At 40.1% G+C, this 27791-nt stretch overlaps 1 protein-coding gene across 8 annotated transcripts in view; it reads left to right on the forward strand.

Moving 5' to 3' along the window:
* The window catches only part of LOC125891356 (plasma membrane calcium-transporting ATPase 1-like), a 148402-nt gene that overhangs the window by 54166 nt on the left and 66445 nt on the right, over positions 1-27791 (forward strand). For all 8 annotated transcript variants that reach the window (XR_007449644.1, XM_049581061.1, XM_049581142.1 and 5 more), the window contains exons 2-6: positions 944-1375; positions 23264-23461; positions 24549-24806; positions 25599-25724; positions 27195-27320. Coding sequence is in view for 7 of the 8 variants with exons in the window: in XM_049581061.1 (XP_049437018.1) it covers positions 1180-1375; positions 23264-23461; positions 24549-24806; positions 25599-25724; positions 27195-27320 (904 nt within the window). In the remaining variant the exon portion in view is untranslated. The remainder of the gene's footprint in view (positions 1-943; positions 1376-23263; positions 23462-24548; positions 24807-25598; positions 25725-27194; positions 27321-27791) is intronic.

The following is a 27791-nucleotide window of genomic DNA, read 5'->3' on the forward strand; positions in this document are numbered from 1 at the left end:
CAGTGTTTTCTAACAGGCTGTGATGCTGTGTGTGTGTGTGTGTGTGTGTGTGTGTGTGTGTGTGTGTGTGTTTGTAAATGTGTGTGTGTGTCCATGACGGAACACTAAACAGTGAAAAATGGAGGACAGTCTTTGATGTGCACTTACATAATCTATGGTGATGGGTTGGAATGCCACACTTTGGCCACGCACACGCACACGCACACGCACACGCACACACACACACGCTCACACGCTCACACACTGACCCAGTGGAATTCTCCCTTTCATTGGTAAATTGTCCTCTCCTTGATGCTGATTGGCTCTCGGAGCTGCAGTGTGCTCATTTATTTTTTACAGCACCTTAGCTCTCGATAACAGTGTCTTCTTGTCTTTTTCTGACTTCTTATCATCATAATTGACTTTCTTCTTTCCAGCAATCAATTTAAAGCCCAGCTCCTGCCTTCAGTCTTTATTTGAAGTGTATTTTGTTCACTGTACAGCAAAAAAAAATACTGGATCGATAGTTTTACCCAGTTGTATCAGAGATGATAAACTGTCTGAGATGTATTTTAGAGTACATGAGATTCTGCATTTTTATGTTTCAATGATTTCTCATGTCCATGTCACAATCAAAGAAATCCTCTCTACGTCAGAGTCATAACCTCGGAGCAGACGGCTCAGGGAGAGCAGATATTTACTAACCAATCATGGGTCTCCAAGGAGCCGTGCAAACCAATAATCAGTTTATATCCTAAGGACCTCGGTGGTTCAGCGGACTCCTTTAATAATCCGAGATGAGAAACTCTCATCTAATTGGTCCAATTAGTCTCTGTGCTATTAATTAGTAAAAATCAAACAGAGTCTTGAACTGATCTGCCCGCTGATGATGATGCTCCGACTGTTTCCTGTCTGGATCCTGTTTATAAAAAAACCTGCCTTCCTGTTTCTGTTTCCCCTGCAGCAACAAGAACATGTTTACTCCCCTGTTTCCATGGTAAGAGGGAAGAGCATGCAGGTCCGGGTCAGGAGTTAACCTCAGCTTTCATCTCCTCCGCCTGCCTCCTGTGAGAACTACACTACCCACGATTCCTGTGAACTGACGACCCAGCGCGACGTGTTGGTCAGTTTGAGAAAAGACACTCAGAGGAACAAAAACTACAACAACACAACGACAACACTGCTGTGAAGAGGACCAACATGGCCAACAACACAGCGGACCACCCTCCGGGGAATTCGGTTGCAGAGGGCAACCATGACGGGGACTTTGGGATAACCATGACGGATCTGAGGAGCGTGATGGAGCTGCGGAGCTCGGAGGCCGTCAACAAGATACAAGACACCTACGGAGACGTCCAGGGCATCTGCCGCCGCCTGAAAACATCTCCTATAGAAGGTGAGACACGTCCAATGCACCACACAAGGCAAAAACATGTTCATGTGCTAATTTAAAAAGATTTGTTTTTCTCCAAAAACACCAGAAGGTCAAACATTTGGATATTTAGGAACATTAGGCCTTTAATCCACGATCAAAGCTCTGTCAAACTCTACCTGAGTTGAAGAGCAGTATGTTGCTGTTGTGAATGTGTGTCAGGGAGCAGTGAGGAAAGGCACAGACAGTTCAAGGTTATCACCTCACACAGAGCCAATAATAGCCTTATAACTCATCATATTGTTCTTGTGTCTGTAGCAAATGGTCCATGGTCTGGTACAGGTCCACGTCCAAGGGTTTGGCAATCGCTGTCTTATTTCATACTTCATTTAATCAAGAAATTAATCAATATTAAAGTCAATGGTTTGAATCGTCTGTTTGGGTGGCGCCAAGTTGAATCCCATCCAGTCAGATCAGGGTTGGTCGGTCAAGGTTGATTTACCAACCAGGCGAAGACGGCAGCCGCCCTGCTGGGACCTCAAAAGCCAGAAGTTCATTCTGTGTCAGCCGGTTCATTAAATGTAAATTTGTTTGACGATTGGCACTCAACTTGTCGACTGTCAACAAACGCAGTTTCTGCACTGTTAGTTTGTGACCCTGTCTTACCTCTGAGAACAATCCAGTTTAGCTGCTTAACAAGGGCCCGACAACAATTTCTTTGCCCTGGGGGCCCCTAATACTGTAGATACATACCTAAGCTACAAAGCAAGTCTTTTCTAACTGCAGTGTCATGTAAAAGGAGAGCAGAGCAGCTTGATTAGCGTCTTGTTGATTTACTTTGTCTCTATACCCTGAAAATCTTGTACTCAAAGACATACTGAAGCATGAGTCGCAATATCACAGTGTAGAGAAACTGTTGCATGTATGGAACCTGTTAATCTGGGACAGGAGTAGGCAACCTATGTCTCAGGAGCCATGTGCCATGTAGGGCTCTTTTTTTCATTTTCATTTATCATTGTTGCCTCAAGCAATTCTTAGTTTCTCCAGTTGTAAAAATGTCTATCCTACGACTGAATTTAAAAAAAAGGTTTAACATTTCGTCAACTAAAATGTGCATCATACATCTACGGCCTGGCACCTTTTCCTCTAATCTTTTCAAGTGATTCCTCTAGCCTTTTCCAAACCTCAGAAGTGGTGGCCAGTCTTTAGCATCCCTAGCAAGGCTAGCAATGGATTCCAAATCCATAAAAGTAAAAGTCTCAGAGGAAAACAGAATTTAATAGTGCCTAGACAGATATGTTTGCTTTCACCACCAACGTTGTAATGTTAAACTACCAAATAGTCATAAATTATCCCACTGCAGAGGAGCCATCTTGTGGTAAAACATATTTTTGAATGCTCTTTTAGACTTATTTTAAATGTCGACAGGCTAATTTAGACTTAATACACAGTGTTACCGTGGGGCTCGAATATGTTTTGAGGCTTCAGGCTGATTTTTCAAATGATTTCTGGTCAAAAATGTCTCTTTTGATAGTTAAGGTCACTGACCCCTGATCTGGAAGAAGAAAAGCAGATCTGTCTAATGTGTTGTCCAGTCGATATAGAACAAGAGTTCCATTTTGTTTTCTGCTGTCCTCTTTGTCATGAACTGAGAGACTGAGGTGGCTGTTCACATATGGCACGTATAGATTGGCCATTATCTGGAGAAGGCTTGGGAGAAGAGGATGAACGCTCTTTTTCGAGATGATCTGTAGGTAGTTCCTTCTATGATAAGTGATTCGGGATGTTGTTTTTGTTTTTAGTTTTTGCATGTCATGTTGTTTTTTCTACATGTTTTGAACATGCTTTGCAGATGCAAGACGTGAATACGTATGTCAGATAATATGTCTTGTAATCTCATATGGTATGGGCCAAGTATTGGCAGACCCAGAAATACAAAATGGAATGAATAATGAATATTAAAAGTATTTGCGTCAAGATGTACTTAAAGTACAGAAATTAAAAGTACTCATCATGCAGAATGGCTCACTTCCGGGTAGCTCATGAGTTTCCCTCGGGGATCACTAAAATCTTATCTTAGCTTATCTTAGCTTTTCGTATCTTATCTTCTCGTGTCTTATCTTCTTGTGTCTTATCTTCTTGTATCTTATCTTTACATATCTTATCTTTATGTATCTTTTCGTATCTCATCTTTTCGTATTTTATCTTCTCGTATCTTATCTTCTTGTATCTTATATTTTCGTATCTTATCTTTATGTATCTTTTCGTATCTCATCTTTTCGTATCTTATCTTCTCGTGTCTTATCTTCTCGTATCTTATCTTCTCGTATCTTATCTTTATGTATCTTTTTGTATCTCATCTTTTCGTATCTTATCTTCTCGTGTCTTATCTTTTCGTATCTTATCTTCTCGTATCTTATCTTTATGTATCTTTTCGTATCTCATCTTTTCATATCTTATCTTCTCATATCTTATCTTTTCGTATCTTATCTTCTTGTATCTTATCTTCATGTATCTTATCTTCTCGTATCTTATCTTTTGTATCTTATCTTTTCGTATGTTATCTTTATGTGTCTTTTCGTATCTCATCTTTTCGTATCTTATCTTTATGTATCTTTTCGTATGTCATCTTTTCGTATCTTATCTTCTCGTATCTTATCTTCTTGTATCTCATCTTTACGTATCTTTTCGTATCTTTTCGTATCTTATCTTCTCGAATCTTTTCGTATCTTATCTTATATTTTCGTATCTTACCATATCTTTTCGTATCTTATCTTAACTTATAATAACAAATCATCATTTATTTGTTGATTATGTTTCATGTTATTATTCTGAATCATGTAAGGGAGTATAAACTACACTATCTCCCTCTGAAATGAAGTGGGGTTGAAGTATAAAGTAGTATAAAATGGAAATTACAAATACCTCCAAACAGTACTTACATGTAGCACGAGTCAATGCATGTAATTACGTTCCACCACTGAAAATGCATCAGTAATAATGCTGATTATTTTAGCGCCACTCACACATATCAGGAGGTGACAGTGTGTGCACCATTAAACACTAACACTAACACAAACACACTTCAGATGAACACACTGCTTGTTTTGTGGTGATAGATGATCAGTTTGGATTTCAGTCAGAGCTTCATGTGAGTCCAGAAAATGGCCGACTACTGCTGTTTGTTATTTCGCTCCCCCACTCTCATCTTTTGATCCCTCAGTGTGTGTGTGTGTGGGTGTGTGTGTTGCAGCCATCGGTCCATTCCAGGATTGAAATTAGTTCCAGCCCGTTCCCCTAATGGCTCCATAGATCATTGCTCTGTTCCATTTAGTAATCAGAGGACAGCTGTAGTCGCGTCCTCCACGCAAGAAATTACTCACTTTAATGAAGAAACTGTAATTATATTTTCACTGCAGAGAGGGGGGGGGCAGGGGAGAAAACCAGGGGGACACCTAAATGTAGGGTTGAGGATAAACACACACATTGATTGACTGTTACAGTTAACTAAAGTGATTCTTGATAAGTGTTTCAATCCAGGTATTTTCTTCTCACTCCATCAAGTGATTCAGTATTTTACTTTGTTGTTGGACTTGTTAGGGATGGATAAAAGCTCTAAAACCATTGGATCCTACATTTGCCACAATGCAGCTGGACACTGCCTTTCATTACACCCTTCTACCTCTTTCACACTCCACACCTCCAGTTTGTAAAGCAGGTTTTCTGTTTAAAATATGTAGCCTCAAAGCACAAGCTGATGATGTCACCACTGTGACATCATCTGGGTTATTTTTCACCCCAGAGCCACAGAAGACATCATATTTTTTTTTTTCAAGGGCTAACCATACACTGACTTTGGTGTGTAAAATATCAGGGGAGTGGCCCTTTAAATCTGTATTTATGATAGTGTGTCACGCTGTACTGAAATTAATTTATAGTTTAGTGTTGGATTTATGCTAATGATGTTAATGGCACCGCTGCTACACCGGCTGGATGTGTCGCAGATTATCACACTGCGTCCTCTTTAATGAAGAGCTCCTAAGTAATTGTTTGATTCACTTTGTGACACAGAGCATGGAGATGAAGGTTTGCAGGAGGAGTGGGTTGTTTCAGTTACAGTGTATGGACATTTACACTGAGATATTATATACCATTGTATTACAGCCAGATTTGTAGGCTGGAGGCCAATATTATCAGACAGTTTTATCTTTTCACACTCATCAGTTCCGGCATATATGTTGGCTGATATTGTGGCTCTGATCTGATGGAACTATCCCAATGATTTTTTAGAGCTTTCAACTATATTATTTGCTGTTTAGTATACAGTATGTGAGATTTTTTTTATTGTACATCTGAAACCTTAATATGAAACTAATAGTACATGAAATGTATTCTGTTTCTGGTGAAATATCACAGCATGCAAACACTGGACACTATGCCAGAATAAATATTCCACAAGGCAACATGGTAGTGACAACACATTTCAGCAACCAAGGCAGCTCTGTAATGTCAGTAAGTAATAATTACTTTAGTGGTAAAGACTTTGGTCATTAGTCTGCAGCCTGATGTGCAGTTTAGCAAACATAATTATAAGTATTGTGACAGGGATACCATTACTGATGTATGACACATTACCTTTTTATTGAGCTTTGTTATGACTACAACATGGTTTGGGTTTTTGGTAGCCATGATAGTGGCGTGGCTACCAGAGATGTTGGTGGTCAGTCAATCTACCGCTCTGAAATCTAAAAAAAATGTTTGGATGATGTGCCATGAGTGTGCTAGCATGCTGATGTTAGCATTTAGCTAATTTAAGCATTATCTGGCAAGGAAGATGCCTGTGATGTAACGTTACTCAGTGAGTTCGCATTTTCTTTTTTCTTTTTTTTCCCCCCTACAATCTCTTTATTGGAATTTTCAAATAGAACAGATAAATATCACTGTCATTAATGAACTGAATATTGATAGAGCGACAGTTCGAGAAATAAACAAGATGAGAACAGTGAAATATCTCAAAAGAACTAAGACAGGACAAATATTACAATATCTAAAGAACAAAAGAACAAAACCTAAAACAAGGAGGACTATAGACAGAGAAAGAAAGAAAAAAAAATTAAAACAAAGGGCTGTAAAAAAAGATATACGAATAAAGATAACAATATAAAATAAAACAATAAAACATAGAATAGTAGCTGTTGGTCAGTCCAGAATCTGTCATGCCACAGCTTAACACTACTGGGGTACCTAATGGGTCACTCGGGAATAACCGGGAAGTCCAGCTCACAAATATAAACTAAAAAGGGGTCCCGTATCTTACAGAATTTCCTAAGGGAGCCCTTCAAAACATATCTGATCTTTTCTAGTCTCACAAAATTAAGGATTTCTCTTATCCATAACGTGTGTGAAGGAGGGATTGGAGATTTCCACTTGAGCAAAATCAAGCGTCTCGCTGATAAAGTAACAAAGGATATAAGAGCAGCCTCTGAGGAGGAGAGTGAAATTGTGGGTGGAGATACACCAAACAAAGCAATTATTGCATTTGGTTCTATTAATTTATTAGTAACCTTTGATAAGGATGTAAAAATGTCTCTCCAATAGGAGTGTAAGGCAGGGCAGGACCAAAACATGTGCACATGGCTTGCCGGTGCCTGGCGACACCTGTGTGAGTTCGCATTTTCTAACAGCTGAAGTATCATTACACCTACAGACGTGATTAAAAACAAAAATGTAAGAAGTTCGTCAGCTGAAGTTGGCTTGGGTAACCATGGTTACGCATCTCCAACCTCCCAAAAAGTGACATAGTAATTACAGCTCAGTGCATCCGAAAAGATGATTCAATTGTTTATGTGCACAAAAGTATGATAAACGATAATAAGCACATTGGGTGTGTAGTGCGTAGTGTACGACGGATGAAGTATCTCAGTTGTCATGGAGATGGCTCTCACAAGTTGTTATGATTGCACACATAGCACTATTAAGACTTCTTGTTGGTGTTCAATTAAAAGCTACAGCTACTGAGCATCACAACCAATCCATCTCCATGACAACTGACGAAGACTGTGATTCGGCTTAAAGCTCTGGAAAAAATGTCAAACATGTATCAACCACTGGGGGCAGCAAACGCACCATGAGCAGCTACTGTCAGAAACGCAGCAGAGTAAGAAGAGCTGGTGTATCTGTTTACAGTGCAGCCAAACAAACTGTGATGAGAGGACTATCATGTTGTTTTAATTTAAAAAAAGAAAGTCATTAATTGGCCTTTGGTCTATAATTGGCCTGATTTCATGTGGTGCACAGCACGGTAAAATGAGCTGTTTATCCTGATGATGTGTTGGAGGTGTGCTCGTCATCAAACATCACTCTCAGCAGATCATTGAAATGATCTACTGACACAAATTGCAGAACATGACTGTTGTCTTGTTTTGTCTGTGCTTCTTTGGTGATCAGTGGCAGTCAGCAAAAACCTCGGTGATGAGTGCTTTGCATTTCCTTTGGCTGCTTCACAGTAAAAGCCACCCCATGGTTTCACAGTTTAACACTTTTAGTGTGAAGCAACATCAGCAAGAAATGGTGTGTTTTTAGCAGTGCCTCAAAGTCTGTGGTGCAGGATTTAGAGGGATACATTGGGAGATATGGAATACAATATAATACGTTTTCTTATGATCACCTAAAAAATAAGTATAGTTGTGTTTTTGTTACCTTAGAATGAGCTGTTTATATCTACATAGCAAGCAGGTCTTCGTCTGTGTAGTCCACCATGTTTCTACAGTAGCCCAGAACAGATAATTCAAACACTGACTCAAGATGGGACAACTCAAGTTTCAGAGCCGCTCTGAGACAAGCAGTGTTGTAAAAACACTTCCTTTTTTTTGAACATGAAATTGCTTTATTCAGTGTTTTAACCGATGTAAATGACTGCATCCATTTGCTTTGGAGAGGAGGAGACCTCTGTTGTGTCCTGAATATAACCTTCTGAATATTTGGATCCTAAAAAAAGGTGAGCACGCATAGCAGGAGCTGGGCAAGCAGCTCCTCTGCGACGTGCCAAACAGCTCTGGGGAAACACTGATTTGTAACATGTTTTTACCTGTGTTAATCACCTGGTCCATTTGATTTGGAGAGGAGGAGAGCTCTGCGGATAATTTGACTCAGAGTAAAGACCTCTGGAACAATGAACACTAAAGGAAGTTTCAGCTAGTTAAAATTTTGATGCTGCTAAATCCTCCTAAATCTTCCTTTAGCATTGCTTTGTTTCCTGTGGATCTGTGTTACATCTAAAGGTAATTTGAATCTGGTGCAGAAAAGGCGGACCCCGCCACTAACAAAGAAAACTTGTACATGGAGAGGTAATTCAAAAATGTAAATACAATAAATGGCTATTGAGCATTTTAAGTATCAAAAATGGGGAACTGAAATGCCAAATAAAAATCATCAGGATTATCAGCGTTATTGTTTGCATGATAAAGAGCCAGTGTGTAGTCAGCACTGTGTCTATGTGACAGAAGTGAAATCAGCATGAAACCTGAGTGTCACACAGCTTTTATGTGTTTCTCACCTGATTCCTCACATTGATCTGTTTTCTTGTGGTCATGTAATCACAGTCAGTGTCCGTCCTGAAGTGACGCTGGGATGAATCATGTTTCTCACATCCTCAGATAACTTCGTCTGATAGCCAGTCGACTGTTAGTAAACCGGATTAGCTCAGTAACAGAAGCATTATGTTAGCTGTTAGCGACTTCACACAGTTATATTTAACTGTGTTTCCGTATCGGCTCGCTGTTCTCACTGTGATAATGAGAAGTTTCTTCTTCAGCTGCTTTTACTTTCAGTCTTTAAAATCAGCTGCTGATCGGAAGCTGAGCTGACTGGGATTGTTCAACCTGACTGCACACACACACACACACACACACACACACACACACACACACACACACACACACACACAAACACTCTCACACACACCCTAAAACACAAACACGAGGCTCAGCTGCAGCCGTGCATCCTGCTGGTTAATGTGTATTGATGAATCAGTCTGCTGCCTCTTTGGAGGTCATTGATCGTCCTTCTCATCATTTTACAAAATCTGTGTATTTCATGTTGAGAGGACACGCAGCCTCTGAGCAGGAGACACACAGCCGGATGTAAACTTTATTTAAACAGGGCTCAGGTTACAAAGAGCATCACAAAGAGACACATACAGACCTAAAAATAAGAGACTATTTTAGGAAAATGCTAATGAGCAGCAGCGTGTTCTGTCACTGCTCAGGTGAGAAGACAGGAGATGATTTCTTTTTGTCACTTTTATCACTTTTATTTCTTCATGTAAAGGAGTTTGTGTCTTTAGATCCAGGACTGAGAGCTGAAACTGGCAGATAAAAATGGATTTTAAACAGTCACTGACATCAGCTGATGATCAGATGTTCAGTTTTATGCTGATTTAAAGCTCAGACAGTGTGGACGTTGCAGAGATTAAACGTGTTACTCTCATGTGGGCCACAGACATTTTTACGTTAGATTAGAGCTACAGAGATCATCTGACCAGATGAAACTCATTGTACAAATACTAGTTCTTGCATTACAGGAGGTCTTTCTTACTGTAAGTCACCAGGTGGTGCGTGAAATCGTTGTAGAGTCGTTAAGCAAATTTGAAAAAGCAGAAACATGGACCATTAGAGTTAGTATGCAATAGTCCTTGTGAAGGTGTAGAAAAAACAGACAGGGACATGGTGTTGTTGAGTGATAGCCTCTCAAGCTTAGTCATTGTCATGATTTATTTGTGTGCTATCTAATTATATAGGCTACCTTTAGATGACTAACATTTGTACGTCATGGATGTAAATCACTGAGGCAGAGTGGGAGGCATTGTAGCATACAGCCAAGTTCTAGTTTGCCAAATATTTACCTAACTGACAGGCCATATCATTAAATCCAGACAGAATAATAATCGGAGCTATTAAGAACTGGCTATACCTGCAGCCTGGTCAGTGAAAGCAGGTTGAACCTTCCTTGTTTGGTCATGTATCATGATGGAGCTTGGACCCAACAGGCTCTTGGGACAAAGCCATGATCTGTTTGGAGACCGATAACGAAAAATGAAGACGCACATTCAGATAAAACACGTCACTCCACATCTCGCTTCTCTTTTGATTTGGTGGAAGGATTTTTCAGTCAAAGGTGAATCAACAAAGATATGATAGGTTATAGTGTGATTTGCAGTGCCCACCAATCTGACTCCAACAGAACTGACACCAAAGTCGGGCTCCTCGAACGCTGTCACTGACGTCATGCTGTGTCCTTCTTTTATAGTGTTTTGTCAGCTACGACATTGAAAACATTCCAACAGGAAATATAGCTGGACGAACTTAGAATATTTATGTACTCAAGTTTGAAACAGTCTCTGCTGATATTGCTCAGCAGGGCTGGGCACAGGACGTGGCACTTTCAAGGTTACCGACCGAATTACATCAGTACTACAGAGAATCGTTTATTGTTAAATCCATCAATGCCAAATTTTGGTACATGAGAGTGCACCCTGAAGCCTGGGAGTCAGTCACAGAGCTCAGAGGCCAGCAACAGAGCTCTGTGCAACCAGCAGCTTCAAAGAAAGGAGGTGTAAATGCCCCAAAACCGGTGTTTTATCGAAATGTGTTCCCCTTGTCAAATAGTGTTTCCCTCCTAATGCCTAGTGGCCCCCTTAGTGGTCAGGGTTAAAGCCAAGGGGAAGCACATGTTAATGGGGAAACAGACTTCGACACAACACCAGTAAGCCAACCACAGAGCTCTGTTGCTGCTCTGTTGCCACTCTGTCACCTTCCCAAATCTATCGCTGCAGTGCCGATGTGCTGCGACTGTTTCAGCATCTGGTCTGTTTTCTTTTCTGTATTATTTTAGTATTAGACAGAATATTAGCTCTATGTGTGATTAGAAAAGAGCAGAGGAGCAGATTGCATTTATTATGCTTGTTAAAACATTTCATTTTTGATATTGCAGATAAAGTAAAGGTATTGCGGGTACTGATATTGGTTCAAATGTGAATGGTACCCAACCCTTTTGTGCTGATATCCTTTATTCTTGGACACAACTGTGGAAAAATCATGTAAGCTTCATGCCTGTTGATCGTTTCCATGGCAGCTGCTGACTGACATTTGAGAGTCAGCGTTGCTAAGAGACGCGCAGTCAACATCTGTGGTGACCACTGTAAATCCTCCCAACATTGGTACATGACATTCAAGACATCAGCAAACCCATATAGTCCTGGATATGTACCGTTAGCAACTTCTGATCCATTTACAATAAGCACTGGTTACCTTGTGTTCACTTGATATCAACATTCGCTGAGTCATCAGCAGCTCCTGCACCCTGCTGTGTTCATATTTCATTATAAACAGAAGAGGGTCATTTTAGGCTTTTTTTTAGATTATTCATGGATTAATTAACCTGTTGTTTCATCACAAACTGTAACTACACAGAGACCATGAGGATTATGATTGGTCAGTTTGGGCTGCAGTTCAGTTCAGTCATCATTTCTGCTCATGATTAACAGTGCAGCAGGGTGAAGGAAGTCTTTTCATCAACAACTGACCATATGAGGACTTTGTTACGCAGCAAGATTGTATTCATCTCAACCAATGCTGGATCTGTGGGATCAATACCAACACTGGTATTAGCTTGAAAAAAATCTAACAATGATAAACAATATCCAGTTTTTTTCAAGCATTAAAGATCTCTTAAAGCATAGTGAGCAAGATAAGTAGTGAGCATGAGTGAGCATCAAACAGGGTTAAATCTGAGCTATGAACCAGTTTGCACACACACAGGCGCGCACACACACGCATAATAGCAGTGTAAGTAGGTTCAGAGGTTTCTCGGCCTGCTGGCATGTCGGATCTTTTCGAGCTCCGTGGTGTGAGAAGTCAGCAACCAATCTGAGATTCAGCTTGAGCTGCGTGAGCCGAGTCTCATTCACTGTAACTAACACACACACACACACACACACACACACACACACGCACACAGCCTCAGGTCATCCATGTCTCTCTGCCAGTTGAAGTAGAAAGCTCCTCTAAGCGATCAGCAAGAGGGAGAAAGACGCCAAGACATGCAACGCTTTTCATGTCTGTCTTTTCTTTTTTTTTCCTCCGTCACATCTCTTAAAGTAAACTAATATAAACTGTTATCTGTAGTCGATCTCACTCTGTGAAACTCTCCAGACTTTACAAAAACCTGAAAATAGCTGAGAGATAAAAATCTGTCCTTTCATTAGCTATACCCGCTTATCCTTGAGAGTCAAGGGATCGGGGGAGTGATGGGGAAGCGATCCCGGCGAGAAGCGAGCACACCAGTCAATCACACGACTCGAGAAATACCAATCTAAAATATATGCAAATTTGTTGTGTAAATGGTTTCTTTCTTTTGCCCGAGGATTTATGGAGATCAGATGTTGCATCATTCTGCAGCAGAGGAAGTGCGTGTTTGTATTAAAGGCAGGTTTATCTCCTGTAGACACTCTGTGGATACTGAAGACAGAATAACCATCATCACTCTCCACCCGCTGTGTTCACTCGTAAATTAAAGTCTTCTGTTAAATCTGATGTTCTTTTATCAATTGAGATGCTTATGTCTCATTGAAAAGAAAAATATCAAACTGCATTTATTAATATTAAAGGAATACTTTAACTGCAAAATGGTCATTTGTATATCAGTTACTCACCCTGGGTTACTGTGAATATGTGACGATAACTTTGTTTTTCTCACACGCCTCCATGGTGAACAGAGAACCCAAAAAAGGCAAACATTCTGTATGAATTGAAGTCATTTAAACTATATCAAAACATCTGTTCACAGACTCTCACAGTAAAATCCGAGTCTCAGGGTGCTTTCAGACCTAGAGTTGTTTTGCTTTGGTCTGAATCAGAGACTCATGTTGTTCCAAAGTTGTACAATTGCCTAGAGTTGGTTCGCGTTCTCACGGCAGCATTTACAAACAGACCAGATCAAATCCCTTGCATGAGAAAGCTGCTCTTGATTGGTCAGAATTTCCATGTGGGAAAAATCCAGGAAGTAAACAAAACATTGAAGAAGAGTACACTTGCAAGATAAATGTGACACTTTCTAATGTCACAATGGAGGGACAACTACGCAGGTTGATTTTAGCGCTGCTCATCGTGGACTATATTGCTGTCATTGTTCATTTTAGTCAAACCATACAGTTTGAAAACGAGGCGCAGCTCCAACTAGAAAACAATGTTTTGATGCATTGGATGTGCTGAATGTGCATATTAAGGCAGTACAGGAGGAGGTGCACATTAATAATCCTCCAGGACTGTGACATGCTCATGTTTAACCCAAACAATGTGTCATGTGACTGCAGTTGGTTCAGATCCAGGTCGGAATACGTTCTCACCACAAACGAACCGACCGAGACCACCTCTTTAAGAAGGTTTCGGTCCAGTTGTTGTGGTGTGCAGCCGAGTGCGAATGCTGTGTTCACACCTGCCCAAATGAACCGCATTTAGGGGGCAAACGAACTTGAGTTCAACAGGGCAGGTGAAAGCACCCTGAAATAGTAATGTTCTAGCTAAAATCCCTGTGTTTGGGTAGTACCATTTTGGTTAATTGAGGCTTGGATTATACTGCACAAGATGTGTGAGAGCTGGTAAACAGATGTTCTTGTATGGTTTTGCTGTTGTTAAACGTGGTCCCCATTAACTTTATTTAATGATGAATGCTTGCCTTCTTTCGATTCTCCCTTCACCGTGAAGACATGCCAGAAAAACAAAATTTTCCTCACAAAATCAATGTAACACACGCTAAGTAACTGATACACAAATTATCATCTTGCAGTTAAAAGTATTCCTTTAAAAAATTAGGTTTATCACAAGTATTGCCAACAGCGGCAGGTGAAGTCGGGGCGATCTTCAACATTGGCTGATCGTGTCAGTTTGCTTTCAATGACAGACGATGTTAACTTGACATTTGAAGAGATTCCAGTCAGTGTGTATATTTTAGAAACAGATTTGTGCAGTGACGGCAATGTATACACATACAAAACACGTTTCCATCATAGTGTCTGTGACTGTATGTATTGTCTGGGTACGTCCATTCCATTACTGCACAGATGATCCTGTGAGACACAGTCTGACTGCAGATGAGGCTACGGACACTGAGGACTGGCTGTAATAATCCTGCCGCCGACACAGAATTCATTTTGATAATCCACAGGAAATGGGGTTTGGTGATTTCCTTAAAAATGCCCCGAGATCTTTGATGGACTTCAGGACTCGTCCTGAGGACAACTGCTGTAATTCAAATAAACTCATATTATACGTTTATAATCTGGAACATGTGTGTATCCATCTATTTCCTTTTGGCTGTTAGTGTGTGTTAGCCCCAGTTTGTGCCTCTCATGTATTAATGTTATATTTGAGTCACAGACGGACGCTAAGCTCAGACCATAACAGCACTTATCGCCATTCTGAAGGTATTTCCAGAATCCTTAAAATCTCTTCTAACCATCTGGATGAGAAAATATTTTGTCTGCTGCACATTAAACAAGATTTTTAACCAGTTTCCCAAGATACACCTCTTATTCTTAATCCAAACAAAGACTGTACATCCTCGCTCAATTTGTACAATATGAACCCAAATTAAAATGTTACTATCAGTAGCCTATATATTGATGTTTCTTTGAAATATGTGATACTTTGAGACTGAATAATGAGTCATATTTGGCTTGTGATTTACAGAAAGGACCAGCATGTATGTCTTTTTAACTGCATGGAGAGAAAATACAGTCACAACTTGGGAGACTGGTATAAAAAAGACAAACTTTTTTTTATGGTGCAGAGAACAGAACATTTTTAAATCCAGATGGTTAAAAGAGTCTTTATGGATTCTGGAAATATCTTTGGTACAGCTCTTAGTTTTGTGAAATGACCATCTGGGCTTTATAAAGAATGCCATGAATAGCTCTGTAGCACAAAGATATCTGTGTGTGTGTGTGTGTCTATGTGAGTATGTGTGCCTGTGTGCGTACATACATGTGCGTGACCTGTGTGTCGCCACATACCATTGCATGCTATCGCGCTGCATATCTTCATGCATTTTTAAGCAGAGAGAAAAGAGCTTTTGATTCCAGAAGGTCCAAAGGACACATCAGAGGAAATCGTGTGACATTAACATACAGAACATTTCTATAGAAAGAGTTGTCTAATGGCTGCTTGCCATTAGACAACATTTAACACTTAGTTCACTGAAAAATATGGTTTTGTAGAAATTATTTATATTTCTCAAAGTAAGGTAGTGAAAAAGTATGGTATTGGCTTAATACCAATAGTGAACTGAAACAGACACAGGATATGCTTGCATTTTTATTCGATGAAAACGGTCTGTCCTGTCTGTCATTTCAGTTTCAACTCAGATTTTAACCTTTGTCACCGGCTGTCTGTATGAGCTGATCTTTGAACCTCTATTCATGAGTTAGTTTCAATCAAATTGTTGTTTAAACCAAACGTGAAACAAACAGGGTTATTTTCTGACTGATTTAAAGTCAGTTCAAACCATACCAATGACCAGTAAGGTCTCAACTTTTAAATCCAGCAGAGACTTAAAGCAGCCAATTTTTAGGATCACTGCAGCAGATTAAATTTAATAAGTATGTAAGTAATTAATTAAAGTATGATTTTGAACCTCACAAATCCAAATTGTACATCAAGTTTTAAAATAAATTCAATCAATACATTTTTCCGATGACTTTAAAATGATCCCAGAACACTTTTTTTTTTTTTTTTTTTTTTTTTTATGAAGGTGAACCATTAGGCCTCACAGCAAGTGCAGGTTTTTCCAACTGTAAGGCTACATCTTCACCTTAAAGGGATAGTTCAGATCTTTTGAAGTAGGGTTGTATGAGGCACTTATCCATAGTCAGTGGATCACATACAGTAGGTGGCGGTTGACGTGCCCCCAGTTTGGAGAAACAGGCAGGAGTAGCACCACAAAAGTGGGGCAGTGTGCTGCTTTGGACAGAGGCAGGAACAAAACATATTTTAGCCTCTTAAAAAAAAGTTCCACCTAACAAAATTAATATTAATTCAAGTGTACGCCATACTGAGAATATTTTCACTGCTTTACATTGTCGCAGACAGCCCATTGCTTTTGTCAAAGCCACCAGACTCCATTGAGAAAATTGGTGATTTAAGCTCGCTGAACATGGGAGCTGCTGCCTTCATCAGTTAATTAGTTTGTGTTACTGTTTGACTTTAGTGAATACAAACTAACCTTTTTAAACACCAAAGTCACACAATACCACAAACTAACTAACTGATTGAGGCAGCAGTAGACCAGCAGCTCCTGTGTTCAGCAATGTTGAATTTATATTTTTGTCAGTGGAGTCTGGCTCTCAAGAGACCTTCAGTTCTCAGTCAGAAATCGCTCTGTGAATTACTGCTTAATACTTGAAACTGTTTGCGCCCACTCGCATGTTTTCATAGATTTTAGAAGCAATTGTGTTGCCTCTGAAATCTGCTTTGTGTCCTGTCTAAACACATCTCACCAGTAGATACTCTTGTTTTTGGTACTTGATATTCATCAGATTCAGCTGAGGATGAAGTGTGACATTAGCATCACTTGTTCCTGTATGTGTCACTGACTGTTGGTCCACCTGTCGGACAGCAGAGAAAGAATAAAGCACTGCAGGATGATGCTAGAAACGATGGAGGCAAAGACAGAATTGGCGGATGAACCGCAGAGATGATAGAGGAAATAGGAAGCAGTCCTGACAACATGGAGGAGGCAGAAGGAGAAAATTGTCCTCTGTCTTTGTAGTGGACATCAAACATTCAAAACAATGAGACTGGACATTAATCCCTGCTGCTGTAGATTCATCTGTCAGAGGGAGAATGAATGGAAGTGAAAACTGCGTGTGGTAAAAGATGAAGCTGCATGTTGGCTGATAAAGCTGTGAATTGGAAGAGACCTCGATTTGGACCAATGAAGTCCATTTCTGCTACAAGCTGAAATGCATAAACATCTGTGACAGCTGAGTGTGCAGCCGACTGCTCTGCTGTTGCTGGAACGTTATTTCAGAGCTTTAATCTGCATCTCCACAGGGACGTTCACCAAAACAACGAGCCGATGGCAGATGAAACCCGCCGCCACAATCACAACATTAAACCAGAAAAAACAGCCTTGAATCGTTCAAACAGTGGGTTAAGGTGCTCTGTGGTCCTGTTTTTCTTTATTTTAGTGCGACAGGCGCTTTCAGCATCAATCACTGGCTTCAAAATGATCAAACCAAACTTTGAACAAAACCACAGTGTGATGAAAGATTGCTGATGATGACTTTGACAAGTGGTGTATTTTTAAAATCTGTGTTTGTGCACCGGCTCTAAACCACAGAGAAGCTCCTCAGACATGTTCGGAAGCCGTACTGTTGCTCAGATAGACCGCTCCTTTTGGTCCGTAGTAGAGTACTGTGTTAACACTGTAGCGCTTTATTTTGAAAGGCTTTTTATTAAAGCTTATTATCTCATCTAATATCATCTCACCACTGATCGCTTCACCTCTTTTAATTTAGCCCATCTTGCCTCCTACAACCTCATCTCATCTAATCTCCTTTTATCACACCTCATTTCATAACACCACACCTCATATCATATCATATATCACCTCGCCTCCTCATATGTAAAATCGCTTCAAGTGATCTCACCTCGTTTCTTCTTGTTGCCTCACAACTCACACTAGCTCTCCGCACTTCGTCTCATCTCACCTCACTTTTTTTCCCTCATTGTCTTCTCTCATTTCATCCCAGGTGATCTCATCTCGTCCCACATCAACTCATTTTTAACTCGACACACCTAATTTACAGTTTTTTCTCGATGGCTTTGACACCATTCCTGGAGCAACTCACGATTTTCTCAAATCTTCACACACAGTTTTTAAAACTCACACCTAATGGTACAAACATTTCACTTCTGGGTCCAATTTTTCACACACACACACACACACACACACACACACACACACACACACACACACGCACACACACACACACACACACACACACACAAGCCATCAAAATCACAGACCACATGACTGTTTGTAACACACTTGAGGGATCAATTCCAAACACACTGCAACCAAAATGTTTAGTAGTAGAAGGATGCTCAGAGAAATAATTGTAAAATAAGAGCAATGTCTGTCCAGATAACCCCCCAGGAACAGCCTGGCAAGCCACTCAGTTGTTGAACATTTCTTCAAACCACCGATACATTACATTTCCACCTTATTATGTAGCAGATACATTAAAACTTTCAGGAGCAATGCTGTAGTTAATGTGTCGTTAGGTTCAGGCAAAAAAACCCACTTGGTTAGGGGTAGGAAAGAGATTAAAGTGCTCTGTTGGGGCACAATCTCTGCTGGAAAAGCCGCAATGTCTTTGTAAAAACAATAGTGGCATGAGTGGCACTATTCTGCCGACAGGTCACTACAAAACACCCATGATTGGAGCCTAAAAAAACGTTGGAAACACAGCAATGACTCACTGAAACACAACTTGATATGTTGTTTTTTGCTCCTGAACAGTTGCCTGCAGTGGTCTATGGCTCGGCAGCCTTCTTGCCAACGTGACACACCATCCATGGTCCTCTCTGCTCCCGTAATAACTTCTACGGCCAATAGAAGGCACAGCTTACAACAAACATAAGTATAGGTCACAAAGCACATGGTCTTGCCTAGAGGCATTGTGATTGATGTGTTAACAGTCCAGAGGCTTAGTGTTTGAACCTGGAGAAAGGTGTAGTGTTTGAGTTCAGGTTGTAATGACTTAAATATGTTGAGAGCATGTGTTTGCTGAATGAACACACCATGCAGTGAATGAATGATATGGCTACTTCTGTGTAAGGCTTTGCAGACAGTTTTGAATATTGAGACAGGTGAACAGCGTTTATAGTTTGGGGAAATGGGTCTGTCCTTTGGTAAATGGCGTTATGGTTTGCGATGTTTAATAATCGGCCCATTTATGGTGTGTAAGCGCTTGATTAAAACTGTAAGGTTAAATGACATAAGTGAGACATAAGAAAAACGGGTATCTCTCTGTTCGATGCAAACTGCATCCAAAGAAAAGAGGGACAGATCATGAGGAAGAGGAGGAGGAGGAGGGGAACTTTTCATGCAGTCGCTCTGGAGCGAATCGTCAAAGAAGGGATGAGAGGCCATTACTTAAACACATGAAGGCAGGAACATGTTCATGCTGACTTACAGAGTCCTCCTTCATGAGGAATCCTGGCAGTGCGATCTGTTGACATTCAGATCACGTTCCACTGCACATCTCCCGATTTCCAACAAGAATCCACAGCAGCCATGTTGCTGCCCACACAGCCGTGCAGAGCAAGTCACAGATTTTCAGGTTTTACTAAAAACACCCAGATTTCTTTAAAAAAAAAAAAGAGAGAGCACATCAGTTCAACTCGTTCTCATGCAGCAGCCTCGTCCCTGTGCACCCAGAAGTTGCTACAAATAACACTGTTTACTGAATTTAAAGTTAACGAGGTCCTGTGGTGACGAGCTGAGCTCAGAAAATCCTCCCTTAATAGAGAGTGAAGATAAACACGAGCTGCTCATTATTCATTAATTGATGATAAATAAACTGTTAATGTTGTTTTAAAGATCTGATTTTCACTCAGTTCTAATAAAAGACTCAGAAGCTCTGACGACCTCCTGCTCTGCTCCCTTTGTCAACATCCGGGTCGACTGAGAGATCATTGTGTTTTTATTGTCTTTATATGGAGAATGAATTAGCAGTTAGATATGAGTCACTGCTGGAAAATGACAGTCACAAGTCTGGAATCAATAACTCACAGATATTGTTTGGTCTTCAAAGAGCAGAGGATTATATCATCTTTCTGCAGAGGGGCAGGAAGAGAAGCATCAGCCAGGTTTAGAAATTACCTGGACTAATCAATTAGTTTGTGATATTTAAAGATCAAGTGTGCAACTTTTGTCTCCCCCTTCTGGCAGTGAGAGTAATTATATAGACAGCGTCGATGCATGCTTATAACACATGCCTGTGGGTGAGCTCGCTGCATCTTCGTTGCACCCAGGAGCGCTCTTTTTAAATCTCTTTTTTTTTTTTTAAACTTTAATCCTTTCTGTGAACGAGTTTCTTTTTATCTGGAGCATCCACTCGAGAAACTTTTCTTGGATGATTCTTAGGATTTCATTGCTATTGTTTCTCCCCTCTTACTTGTCAACCAGAGGTTACAATGACCAAATATTTCCCGTCATTGACTGAATTTAAAACACTGAAGAAGATCTACTGTGACTTATAGCAATTCACACTCCTGTCCAGTTGATGGCATGCGCATATTAATTACCTACTCTCTGGTCTTGTTTTTGATGTCACATGCATGACCTTGGACATTGGAAGGCTATATTTCTCGCAACATTGTTATTGCAAAATGTCACAGCAGCTGACTGTCCAAAGTTTCTTTGTACTGTCGGTGTCTGTTCATCTTTTCTCTCCACGGCGTACACTGCTGCCAGAGCACACTAGAACGATGCACCGCAACCACATTTGGGAAATTATTCCACCTTAAAAATTGCCGGTAGTTGGCGGTGGTAGTCTTTTAGCAGAACAGTGAATTAAATTGTGTTTCCCTCAGTCTATGGTTAGCTAACTGTTAACTAGAAAGGAGGAAAAAACCGAGAAAAAGTCTAAAGCGACCTAAAAGCATTGAGAAAACTCAGGGAAAAGTAGTGCCAAACAGAGAACAGAAAGAAAAATCTGAACAAAAAATAAATTAATGAATCCCCCCTCCCCTTTAGCTCTGGCTGGTTGATGTAAATGCATGACTTTGGGTGCACCTGCTGTGAAAGTTGCCACAGACACCAAAACTAGACTAATAGAGAGCTTTCCCTGGCGGCAAAAGTCTTAATGAGTAACTTTAAGCCTTAATAGAATTCATTAAAAATGGTGGAGTTATATAAAAATTCACCCCCCATACAGTTATCATGAAGGCGGAAATAAGCTATGAAGACTGAAATATTTTTTGTACTAGGCTTTAAACATGTTTATTTCTGCTGTAAAGTTGAGCGATTTAACATCTAAAGGGACTGACTGGCTTCTGGAGCCAGCCTCAAGTGGGCGATTGAGGAAGTGCAGTTTTTGGGCACTTTGCTTTGGCTTCATTTTTCAGCCCTGGAGGTTGCTGTTTGGTTTCAACTCAATCCAGCTTACAGTGTGAGGGGTGTGGCCTTTTCTGAAATTAAATTTTTGGGCCTTAATTACTACACCATCAGTGCCCCCTGATTGGCATTTTATTTCAGCATTTGCACACAGCCCACCCTACCTTTTAAAAAGGCGAGGATAGTGCTGCACTACAGTATATATTCCATGTTATTCATTCAGACCTTCTTAATCTGCTTTTATTGTTGTTTGATTGACAGTTTTATTTATTTATTTATTTAGTTGTTTATTCTTTAATCTTGATTTTCAATTGAGTGTTTAATGGTCTGCAGTATCTTCCCATGAGTCAGCTGATCAGAGCGGGTAGGCCTGATCAGGTGGTGTTGTGTTGACGTGGAGTATTTTGGCTCTGGTGGAGCAGCAGATTGTGCGTGCAGCAGGAGGGGAAGGTGGTTCGGGTCAGCTCAGGCTGCCATGGATGCATCACTGCCACAGACAACACACACACCAGTGGTTCCCAGCCTGGGGGTTGAGACCCACTCAATGGGCCACTGGATAAACACAAAGGATCGCTGGTTGATTGACAGGAAGAAGAACCCACACAATACTTAGCCCTATAAAGTTATATCTATATTTTCAGATGTTCCTCTACTTTTTCTTGTGATTTCTTGTATGATTTTAACTCTAAAGTGTGTCAAAATAAAACAGAAATCTTTTCTCGTAAAAATAAAACTGGTGCAGATGGGTAGTTTTAAGGGGAAACCACTGCTGGGTGCAACACACAGGGGTCAGTGAAACCTGGGAAAAAACTGCTCATAGAACCTATTTTTCCCATCTGTGTGTCTGCACCTGAACGCACCATTTGTCTGACCTTTTAGTCCGTTTTTTTTTTTTTTTTAAAACTGGATCTCCAGACAGAAAGGAGGAAATAATGAATACAAAGATACATAATTTCTGTGGGTGGAACAAATCTGTGCTGGTGATTTGCCCAAACAAATACTGTATATGGAAATACTGCAGTCTTTCATGGCAACAAAAGTAGGTCATGTTGCAAAACTCCTGTTTATAGAATTCTGTAAAATCTTTCATAACTATAGTGCATCTTCAGGCCTCGCTGCGTGTAGGTGCACAGCCACAGTATGCAGCAGAAGAATCACGCTTCCAGTGAAGGTTTAAGAGGTTTTACTGGAAGCAAAGGTGAAACTGTGAGAACAGTATTGAACCAAAAATGTTATGATAGTGATTACACTTTAGAAATGACCATAAGAAGAAACACACACAGAGCCTAATGAATCCAGTGACTGTACTTTTTATCTGCACACCAATAGGTTTGAGCCTGCCATTTTTCTCTGTAATTTAAAATTAATTTTGAATGTATTTATTTGTCTTTTTGAGTAGTTATGACATGATCTATACACTGTACATAAACACACTGTGCTTTCCTTTTGGCTTCTATCCACACACCTGAAACCCATTTGTATCGTGTTTTGTTTTGTGTTTGACTTTAGCACCCTGAGGACGGTTTCTGGCCAAATCAGGGTGGTGTCAGCTGTGCAGAATTATTTATGTTACTCAGAGGGCTTTGGATTTTTCTTTCATGACTCCAAAGGCATTAAGTGTGAATGTGTGCTTATAAAGCAAAGACGCACTCAGGTTATTTCCCTTTCTTTGTGTAAAGAAAAGTTTTCTTCATTGATGTGAATATTAATGTCTTGTGTTTGCATCTGCAGGTCTGTCCGGTAACCCTGTCGATTTGGAGAAACGTCACACGGCGTTCGGCAAGAACTTCATCCCCCCCAAGAAGCCCAAGACGTTCCTGCAGCTGGTGTGGGAGGCTCTGCAGGATGTTACACTCATTATCCTGGAAATCGCTGCCATCATCTCGCTGGGCCTTTCCTTCTACCATCCACCAGGGGGCGACAGTGAAGGTTGGTACAGTCAGAGTCAGAAGTGAAAAACAGGGCCGTAGATAACGCCGTGGACACTAACATCATGTCCCCCATATCTTCTCCGTATTTTATTTTATCTTATTTTATGTTATATTTTTTTGTATGTAGATTTGTAGGTTTCAGGAACCTCGGGGGAGTTAACATTAAAACAACAAAATACATGAGGGATATTTATTTTAAGCTGATCTCAGCTTTTTTAGACTTTGTATATTTAAATTTGATCACTGTTGGGCCAACAACATAATAAAAAACAAAGGTTTCAGTATTTCTTTAACAGAATTTAATTCCTGGAAACACCACGTAGACCTGCGTTTAGGAAAAGTTACTATATAATTAGCAATTATCTGAATAAAAAAAGTGTAATCTGTAAATTCTTATCATCTAATTTCTATATTTAATTATCTTATATATGATTTTGTTTCAATAATTAATTTTGGGGAAAGCTCAGCATTATTGTTTTCTGTTAATGCATTTATTTAAATTTAATTGTCTAATAAACAGTATATTTTAATTAAGTTTATATAATTATTGACTTTATTAATAATAAATAAATTAATTATTTATTTTCATGATTTTTATTTTATTTTATTTTATTTATTTTAATTATATGTTTTGTTATTGTTACTTTTATATCTCAAAATTATTTTATTTATTTATTTATTTATTCATTTATATATTTATCTTATTTTACTCAATATTTGTTCATAATTCATTTATTCATTTATCCACCATATTTACCTATCAACCATATAATTTGAAGTCAGTATTTATAAAATCCTGGCTACAAGATGCTCAAAAAGAAAATGATAAATTAAATATGTTTTTGCTCCTTAAATGGTAGTTATTAGCCTACGATTTAATATACAGACAATAAAATAAATAAGTAAATAAACAAGTCCACACTGAAACATTTGTCTTGTTGACATTGTTGCTGAAACTAGAGTTAAAATTAAAACTTTCTGAGGCTGTACAGTTTTAGTTTGACAGAGCTGTTCCACCTGTTTCCACCTGACACATTTATTTGGTAAATGAGATTCAAATGTAAAATATCCCTGTCCTCCCGCAGCATGTGGCGAGACTGCAAGCGGTGTGGAGGACGAGGGCGAGGCTCAGGCTGGCTGGATCGAGGGCGCCGCTATCCTTTTCTCGGTCATCATCGTTGTCCTGGTGACGGCCTTCAACGACTGGTCCAAGGAGAAGCAGTTCCGCGGGCTGCAGAGTCGCATCGAGCAGGAGCAAAAGTTCACCGTCATCCGCAAAGGCCAGGTCATCCAGATCCCTGTGGCCGAGATCGTGGTGGGAGACATCGCTCAGATCAAATACGGTATGACACCCCAGCCACCAGACTAATATGTCAAACCAGTGACGTCAGTGAGACAAGTTTAAAGACATGACTGGATTGTCATTTTCTGTCTGTTCATTCTGATCGTTTCCACAGTGATGAATGAAGCTGTATATGACATTCAGAGCCTGTCAGTGATTCAGAGTCAGGGCCAGGATTAACTACACATGGCTCTCATCATGGAGGTGCCTAACTAGCAGCTAACAATGCTAACAGTGCGAACAGTGCTAACAATGGCAACAGTGCTGACAGAGCATATAATTGTTTGCTGCTATATTAGAGTTCTGAATGTCGTATTCAGCTCCTTTAAATCTTAAGAGTTTTATAAATACCTCTCATTCACTCTGAATCAGGCATGAAAAATTCACATACTATTTCTTTGTGAACCTTGCTTTGGAAACAGGAAAGGTCCTTCCCCAAACTGTTGGCACAAAGCTGGAAGCACTATTGTTTAAAATAACATTAAGATTTCCCTTCACAGGAACTAAGGAGACCAAAAGCATACTACATTAAAGCACATGTTTTTTGTGTCTTATACTGTTCTGACTCTACAGTGGGCAGATTGAGTTAAAATTCCAGTTCTTTCATCTGTTTTGCAAAAGTCTGGTTTTAGCGTTAATAGGAAACCTAAACAGTTTGGTTGAAATGTTTAATGTAATGTGTTGGTGCTCAGCCTTCAGTATGAGAGGACTGCTGCAAAGAGCAAAAATCTGTTTACACTGAAGCTGCTCTGAGAAATAAACAACATGCACGCTCTGACCTCTGCGCCTGCAGGAGACCTGCTGCCTGCTGACGGGATCTTGATCCAAGGCAATGACCTGAAGATTGATGAAAGCTCTCTGACTGGAGAGTCTGATCAGGTCCGAAAGTCTTTGGAGAAGGACCCCATGCTGCTGTCCGGTGAGTGCCGGATCACATTCTCCTGACACTGCTGATTCTTCTTTGAAGTGATTCTGCTGATATTTCTTAAACAAGCATATTCACTGTCTCTGTTTGTTTGTTGTCTGTAAGATGAATCCTCTGAAGCAGGATGTGGAATTAGATCTCTTAATTAATCAGTGTTCATTGTATGTATATCATGAGAATGACTTGAATAGCACTCTTCGTACAAGTTAATACAACTCAGAGAGCTCTACTGCTAACTGACAAGCTTATAATGAGACAATACAAATAAAAAAAAAAACATAATTGAAGACTAATGCATATGGGGTAGGCATGTCAGTTTTGGTTATTTTTGCTTTTGATAGATCAACACCCATTAACGGGTAACTCAGGAAAAAAAAAAAAAAAACACATAATGATGTAAAATACAAAAGGCCTTTCCTTTTAGTCTGGCGCTCCATTGACCCAGTGAGCTTTAGTGCCACATTTCAAAGTGCTGTCCATTTAAATGTGATGAAATTTTAATGTTTTGGGATCCTTTCATTTTATTTTCTGTTGGCTTTGCTGACAGACTGCCGGTTAGGCGTGTTAATATGCAGAAAAATGGTGCTCGCTGCCCACCCTCAGTCTCCATTGGTTAGCTATTGATAGCTGCTCTGCACTAAACACCACCCAGATCGGATGGCAGGAAGCAATTACAGCGGGTAATGCCATCTCAGTTGCAGCACACTTTGCTGCAGAAACATGGTGGCCACTCTCCAGTCTCTCAAGTAGCCCTGGACAGTATGCAATTTCATTTCGAGCCGCAAAACCCCTTTGACATTGTTTACTATGTTAGCACCACTAGTTGTGCTGACATTAATAGCAGAACTAACAGATCTCAGAGCACTTAACATAGTTAACGATGCTAAAGGGGGTTTGCAGCTCAAAACTGAGCCAGATACTCACTGGGGCAACCTGGAGGGAGACCAAAGGGTGGGCACAATGTTTCTGCAGCAATGCTGTTGGGTTGGGACAGCGCTACTAGCGGTCATCACTAAATGAGCAGCATCGCTAGCTAGCTTCCACCAGACCCAGGATGTGCGTGGTACAGTAAAGTGAAGAGTAGCAAAATTAACTTAGAGATTGACATATAGCTCACCAGTAAATGGATTAACGGTTAACTGTTGACACACCTTTTATGGGGATAAAGAAGATATGAAATTGCTTAAAAATGTCAACACAGTTTTATCTTTAATCAAGTAGTGACTACCAATTAATTGTTGTGTAATTTCTTTGGACAGCCAGAGACTGAATCTGAGTGTCTCAAGCCAAAAAACATGAAAGCTGACAACCCACAACAAACTGTAAGATTAAAAAGTAGTGGCCCTAAGATTGATCCTTGGGGAACTCCATAAGTTGATAATATCACTTAACAGTAAAACCGAGGTGCAAAGAAATAAAAATCAAGTTCCATTTGTGACTCCTGTCATTTGAATCTTTCCTCAGGGACCCATGTAATGGAGGGATCAGGCAGGATGGTGGTGTCAGCCGTCGGCCTAAACTCTCAGACTGGCATCATCTTTACTCTGCTGGGCGCTGGCGAGAACGACGAAGAGAAGAAGGTCAAGAAAAGTAAGACATGAGACAGAGCCTGTCGCACACGTCTCAAAAAACACAACTCATGTTGAAATGTTGAAGGTCATATGAGGACACAAAGTGTGTGAAGTGTTGGGAGGAAAGAAAGTCAACAATCATCGTGTCAGCTTCTGAATATTTCTACTCTACTGTTTGAACAGTGCAGATTGGAAATATTTGCACGTTTTTATCAGCTGGTGTTGATTTGAAGTTTCTGCTGTCGTACTAGCCGACTCTGTCAGCAGGTAGAGTTCATTCAGTCTGAGCTGATAACAGCAGAGCTGTTTGAAGGGTCTAACTATAATATTTTAACATTACTGAGCTTCGATCTCATCACAAAAGCATCATCAGTGAATAAATGAGACCACGGATGAGTTTACTTCATACCTGCTGAACAGCAATGAAACACAACTGACATGAGATTTAATTATCTGACCAAGAGGGATGTGTACAACTGCAAGTTTACTA

The sequence above is a fragment of the Epinephelus fuscoguttatus genome, linkage group LG1 (assembly GCF_011397635.1).
Source record: "Epinephelus fuscoguttatus linkage group LG1, E.fuscoguttatus.final_Chr_v1".
NCBI lineage: Eukaryota > Metazoa > Chordata > Actinopteri > Perciformes > Serranidae > Epinephelus > Epinephelus fuscoguttatus.